Source organism: Trichogramma pretiosum, unplaced genomic scaffold, assembly GCF_000599845.2.
Source record: "Trichogramma pretiosum strain Unisexual culture from Peru unplaced genomic scaffold, Tpre_2.0 scaffold174, whole genome shotgun sequence".
NCBI lineage: Eukaryota > Metazoa > Arthropoda > Insecta > Hymenoptera > Trichogrammatidae > Trichogramma > Trichogramma pretiosum.
The window spans coordinates 1-6,849 of NW_019640842.1; the positions used below are offsets into that span (position 1 = coordinate 1).

Genomic DNA, 6,849 nt, shown 5'->3' on the forward strand with positions numbered 1-6,849 from the left:
GTGTTACCAAATAATAATTTTAAATAAATAGAAGATGTAATTATGAGAAAATTCGATTTTATTGATTAAACACATTTGTACACATGAAATAGAAAAAAATTTTCATTTCTTTTAAGGTGATGCTGAAGCCCCGATTTTGATCGACTGAGCATTAAAAATGTAAATTGAAATCGATTTTCGAAAAAGGGCTCTGTAGAGCCCTTCGCATTGTAGCTGTGAATAACTGTACCAAATTTCATCCAATATCATCGGGTAGTTTTTTCGGAAAACAGGATCGAAATTTTTGATTACTGTTTTCAGGATAAAAAACTTTGATCCTGATTTCCCGGAAAATTATCCGATGAAATTGGCTGAAATTTGGCGCAGTCGTTCACAGCAACAATACGGAAGGCTCCGCAGATCTGTGTTTCGAAAATCAGCCTGGAAAAAAAGTTACGAACATATACATTATCTGTGCTTGGCCGATAAGAATTGTGGCCTAGGTATCGTCTTTATTTATTTTTTGCTAAATCCAAAATCAAATAATATTACAATGGAGCATATTTTGAAAATAATTCTCAATTATGCTCTATGGAACAATGAATAAAACAAGAACATAAATAAAGAACTGGGAATACATTTATCGTTATCGCGAGGCTTGGCCTGCAGCCGCCAAGCAGATATTGCACAAATCTCGATTGTCCAGGTTCTTCAGGACCATCTCGCAACAGAGAAGCGGCAGCCGTTTGTGGATCAACTCGAAGAACGGGTCCAGGGCCCAGCGTCGAAAAAATCCTCTCGATAGTTTTTCACACAGATGCAAAATACAATTCTCTTGGTGCCTTTCTGGGATCCTCCACAATTTATTGCGAAGCAAGAGCACGAAGTAGTCTGTATACGTGAGTAGCTCTTCCTCCTCTTTGGGTCCTAAGTGGATCAGATCGTAGAGCGACAGACTCGGAACGATCATTATCTCTTTGGCGTTGTTTGTGAACTCCTGATCATGGCGCAGAGATTTTTCAAGATCCGATGACTCGTCGAACAAATCGTGTTTAGCAAAGAATTTCATGATCGTCAGGGCGTCGCTTCGGCTGAAGCGATATCCTCTTGTCTCGAGATGTTCGGCTACGGCCAGGGCACCAGACGCTATTCTGGCTAAATTATATCCAGGTTTCGTATCAATTGAAGTCGGAAAAAAGCAGTTGGACATATCTGCGCCACGATTCAAGAGTACATCGACGATTTCTGGCGATAGATTCGCCACGGCCAACTGCAATGGTGTCTTACCGTCATAATCTCGGGTGTTAACTTGGACCGTCAGCTGCATTTCATCACAGATCTCAAACAAGATCCGGGCGAATTCATCGTGGCGGTCTCTTTTGCAGATAACGTGAAGAGGTGTCCTTCCATCCTCGTCGGCCAGATTCGGATTGGCGCCACGTCTCAGCAGCAATTCGAACGCCTCCTTTCGGCGCAACTCCAGAGCCAAAAGCAGCGGCGTCCGACCCTCTTCGTCCCCGGCGTCGATATGCACCTCCTGCCGGACTTCGTCGCAGACCTTCAAAAACCTCTCGATCCTGTCGGGGCTACCGTACCAGCACAACTTGTGAAGAGGCGTCCATCCGCTTAGATTGGCTGCATTCGGATCGGCGCCGTTTCTCAGCAACAACTCGATCGTTCGTGAATCGTCGTCTTCGGCCAACGAAGCCAAGAGTAGCGGCGTGTCGCCCGTTTCTCTCTGTCGGAGATTGGGATCCATGCCGAGTTCGAGGAATTTCTCCGCCGCGTCGTGACCGGCGAATTTGCAGGCCATGTGGAAATGCTCCGGACGGGTCTCCTCGTCGAAGTAATTCGCATCGAATTTCGCGTATACTTCGAAAATCAGCCAACGAGGAACGTCGTGGGGATGCAGGCGATATTCGGAGTGAGCCATGAAACATGATCTAGCTAAACGTTGCAGCAATGCGACCTCGTCGGGTTCGAGGTTGCTTTCATTAATGCCGGCTCGGATCACGAACACGATGAATCGTAGATATTCCTCGCCGCAATCGTCGAATCCGGCGAAGAGAAGGCCTTTCGCCGAATCCCAGATGAGACGCTTGATTTCTTCGGATCGAAATACCTTCGAAAGGTTGGGAAGTTGGCCCTTCCAGTTTTCGATCAAAGGGCGCAGTCGACGGAGAAACTCGCGTCGCTCCGTCTCGACCTCCCAATTGACCTTCTCTCGCAAGCACTTTACTTTTTCTAAATCAACGTTCTCGGCAATTGTTCGCACTCGCGCTCGCTTTTTAAAAATTCGCGATGTAACAAAATTCATTTCTTTTTTCTACAAAATTCACTCGAGGCCCAATCGCTACGTTTATTTCTCGTTGTTCACACTGCCGCCTTCGAACGTATACTGATATTCACGTTTTAGTGAGTAAAAAACACATGGTCGAATCATTGAGAAAGAGAAAGCCAAGTTGTAGTTCGAGAGTAACGGCAGTTGTAGCAGTCGTAGTAGCTGGAAGTATGTATAATAGCTGCAGCAAGTGGCACATGGCTACTTTCATAAGCTTTCTAATCGTCGATCGATGTACATCATAAACGTCGCCTATACTGCATCGCGTCGTCGTTTGACCGAGCAACTCAATCGACCGATGATTGAATGCCACGAGCTAAAAAATTCATAACGGCGCGGCATCGATTATTGTTTTGAGAAAATCCCAATCTCTGAAATAAATTAACGGTTTACACGCAGCGTTGGTTTCAGTGGGCTCTACGCTCACAGTCTATGCCGAGTAAGCGCCACGGTGGCGAGAAGTTGAAGCGCGCAGTCGAGCAGTCATTACTGTAAGCGCGAAGTTATTTTTGAACTTATTAGATCAATATTAATAGCTGAATGATGAATTAAATAGTAGATACTGTTATTAATAATTGTTATAATATTTATTAATGCTAAAATGGTACATTGATTAACAAAGATGCAGAGCCCGTGTTTGCTTTGTTAATGTTTTCTTGCTGGTGCACCATCATTTTATACCGTATTAAACTAGTGTACATTTTGATCTAATATATATAAACAAATAAAAACGATGTGCATATATTTACGTAACGCGTGCAAACATCGCTCGACTATTTCTTCGTTACAAGTATCATATAAGAGATTTTTCGTATAATCATGTAAGATACAACATATCATTAAAAAAAAATCAAATAAAATCAACACATTTACATAAAATTTATGAATAGGATCATGTTTATGGTCAGAAGATATAAAAGCTGAAAAAAAATTTGAAAATTCCTTCGCGCGCATAGATCGCTGACCGCTTAACTGCGGCTCGAATGTTTCGGTTTCTCCCCACTGGCGTCGCTTACTCGGCATAGACTGTGAGCGTAAAGCTCACTGAAACCAACGCTGTTTACACGAATAATGATAAAAAAAACATCGAAAACCACCACGGCGTAGATATAAAGTATAACTGGAAGTGTTTTGATTCTCAGAAATTTGAGTTTTAATCAAAATGACAACTGAACAACGATAATATTTGCACCATCGCTCTGCTATCGGACCGACATTTATTTCCTCGACTTATTTTTGTGAGTTACAATTTTACACTGGTTCATTTCAGCGCACTGAAAAAAATTTCATTGACAAGAAAATACATTTTGTTTTCTTCCACGCACCATCAATCGATTGAGCATTTACATAAGGTAATGAAAATAGTTAAAATATTTGGGGGGAAATAACCTCGCATTATACCGAGTATTATTTATATGGGAAGCGGCGAATAATCTATTATTTTTCGTCGGCGAGTAAAATTGTCGAGTAATCGCGACCGCGACGATCCGCCTACATTATGATTCAAATGAATTATTTGATCGATCAATTTTCTTGTTTTTATTTTATTTGTCTTTAAATGTTTAATTCTTTAATTAATTGATAAAAATGTTTCACATCGCTTGCAGCTGTTTTAGTTAATTTTTTAATTTCTTAGTAATACAGTAGGCCCTCCGTATTCGCGGATTCAGTATACGCGAATTCTATATTTGCGGAATTTTTTGTTGATACCGTCACTCCGTATCCGCGGAAACAAAATTCGATATTCGCGGTGTTTACCTGATGCCAAACGTAACTTTTTGGTTAACTTTTGTATTTGTTGTTTACATTTTTTAAACGATGACATTAAATCCTTATAAAGAGTTGTACACAGACATGGTTCGGCGAATAAAACAATCCCGCATTACGGAATATTTTGAAAAATGCCAATAAAATAAATACTTTCAATTATTCAATATTTTTGTTATTCGACATTATTATTATTACATGTATTATCATTATTTTTCAATTATTCGCGGATTCCGTATTCGCGGTGTTTTTTAGGAACCTAACTACCGCGAATACGGAGGGCCTACTGTATAATGATTATTTTCAGAAAAGTGATTATTATGAATGAGGTAGATCGATAACGTAATTTGTTTAATATTGAAACTAATGTTGCTTCGTTTACATTAATTTCAATTTCCACATCATAATAAGTAAATATTATTCAAGTAAGTTTGAGCTAGTTCGGCTCGTAACGAAAGTATTAACAGAGTAAGTCGACAATAACATTTCCATCGAGTAAGATGGAATCGAGCAATGTATTAAATCCTACCGCCAGGTAATTTTTCTTTTATAAAAATGACATTACGAAATTCTAATAAAAAAATAATTAATCTAATTAAATCTATTTCAGAGTGAAAGATGAGCCTCTTGATGAACCTTTCAATGATGATAATGATTATGAAATAACTGACATTACATCTACAGTTACTCAACATATTAAGTACGAAAGTTTTTGGCAAGAAAATTCAGTAAGTGTTGATAATCAATGTCGACTATCATTAATGAAACTTTCCTAATAATTTTAATTTTTTTTCAGACCCAAGAGCTTCTTCAAGAATGCGACGAAAATCACGAAAATGAACTTGGCGACGTACAAATCGAGTTGGAATGTACAGACATGAAGCCCAATTTATTGGCCAAAATTGAAGATTTCTCTACAAATCACGGGCAGCATAGTGATGATTATAAAACCGGAAGCATTATTAAACTAGAAATTGTCGGGACAGTGAAGAAAGAAATTTTTAGCGAAAAAGAAAGTGATTTGAATTTAGGATGTGGACTCAGCGCGAAAAATGAAAAAGGATGTGTTTCAAAAGAGATTAACTATAATCATAGGCTAAAACCTCAGACTGAATCAGTCCGTATTGGCAAAATTACACCTGCATGTGATATTTGCGGAAAAGTGTTCAAACTTAGAGGTCATCTCAATAGGCACATCGATTCGGTGCATCGTAAAATCACGCATCCATGCGATATATGTCAAAAGACATTCACACAGAAAACGAATCTCAAAATCCACATCGATTCTGTACATCGTAAAATCACTTATCCATGCGGTATATGCCAGAAGACCTACCCAGACAAGATTAGTCTCAAAAAACACATCGATTCGGTGCATAATGGTGTCAGACATGCATGCGATATATGCCAAACGACATTCTCAGACAAGAGTAGTCTAAAGAGGCACATCGATTCGGTGCACAAGCGAGTCAGACATGCATGTGACATTTGTGAAAAGACATTCACACATAAAAGTTATCTCAAAACCCACACCGAATCGGTGCATTATGGTATTTCACATGCATGTGATGTTTGTGAAAAGACATTCACTCAAAAAGGTCATCTTAAAAACCACATCGATTGGGTGCATAATGGTGTTTCACATGCATGTGATATTTGTGGGAAGACATTCACTCGGAAAGATAATCTCAAAAGCCACGTCGAATCGATACATCATAAAATTATGCATCCTTGTAATAAATGCCCAAAGACATTCTCAAATAAGGGTAGCCAAAAAAGGCACATCGATTCGGTGCACAAGCGAGTCAGACATGCATGTGACATTTGTGGAAAGACATTCACTCAAAAAGGTTTTCTTAAAACCCACATCGATGCGATGCATAATAGTGTCAGACATGCATGCGATATTTGCGAAAAGAAGTTTACACAAAATAGTTCTCTCAAAATACATATCGCATCGGAGCATAATGGTGTCAGGCATGAATGTGATATGTGCACAAAAAAATTTACTTCGAAAAGTAGTCTTAAAGCCCATATCGATGCGGAGCACAATGGAATCACCCTCGCATGTGATTTCTGTGGAAAAAAATTTAAATATCAAACTCAACTCCGTAAGCATGTCAAATCGTCGCATAGTGGTATCATACATTCATGCGAGACATGCGGCAAGACATTTGGACAGAAAAGAAATCTCAGAGCCCACATCGATGTGGCGCATCACTCACGCAATCAGACCTAATAAATGTAATTAATTTATGTTCAATTAAGGGGACCGACCTGTGTTAAAAGCTTAAATTCAGCTTCAGCTAAAAATAGCTATATGAATCGAAATAGTGGAAATTTTTTTTTTGTGATAGTAAAATAAGTTCATTCTACACCAGATTGACCAAAAACAACTTCTACCCAAGCTCTGAAATACCAATTACATCACTTTTTTCATAAGACGAAATATTGTGTTATAAATCACTTGCCGCATGATCTTGAAAAGAGTTTTTCATCAATATTGATCTATGGGGTCTCAAAATCTTCAGAAAAGTACTCTCGTCCACCTAAGCGGAGCAGAATTTTGAAAAATTGCGTACAACTTTATATACACGTCAAAATGTGCCAATTTTTGAGAAAATTAGTATTTTATCAACACTAGAAGCCATATTAAAGCTCTTGGAAGAAAAACAAACTTTTTTTTTCAAATTCTGCTCCGCTTAAGTGGATGAGGGTACTTTTCTGAAGATTTTGAGACCCCATAGATCAATATTGATGAA

The 6,849-nt window shown here is 38.9% G+C and overlaps 2 protein-coding genes across 2 annotated transcripts; one reads left to right on the forward strand and one right to left on the reverse strand.

The window, feature by feature from the left end:
- Window positions 1-625: 625 nt before the first annotated feature.
- On the reverse strand, window positions 626-1,792 carry LOC111694642 (ankyrin-1-like). The gene has a single exon (XM_023463552.1). It carries the CDS (start codon window positions 1,790-1,792, stop codon window positions 626-628), a length of 1,167 nt encoding a protein of 388 aa, XP_023319320.1.
- A 2,749-nt stretch (window positions 1,793-4,541) lies between these two features.
- On the forward strand, window positions 4,542-6,326 carry LOC111694643 (zinc finger protein OZF-like). Its single transcript, XM_023463553.1, has 3 exons — window positions 4,542-4,622; window positions 4,698-4,815; window positions 4,884-6,326. Exons 1-3 carry the CDS (start codon window positions 4,588-4,590, stop codon window positions 6,324-6,326), a joined length of 1,596 nt encoding a protein of 531 aa, XP_023319321.1. The 5' UTR covers window positions 4,542-4,587.
- The last annotated feature ends 523 nt before the right edge of the window (window positions 6,327-6,849 follow it).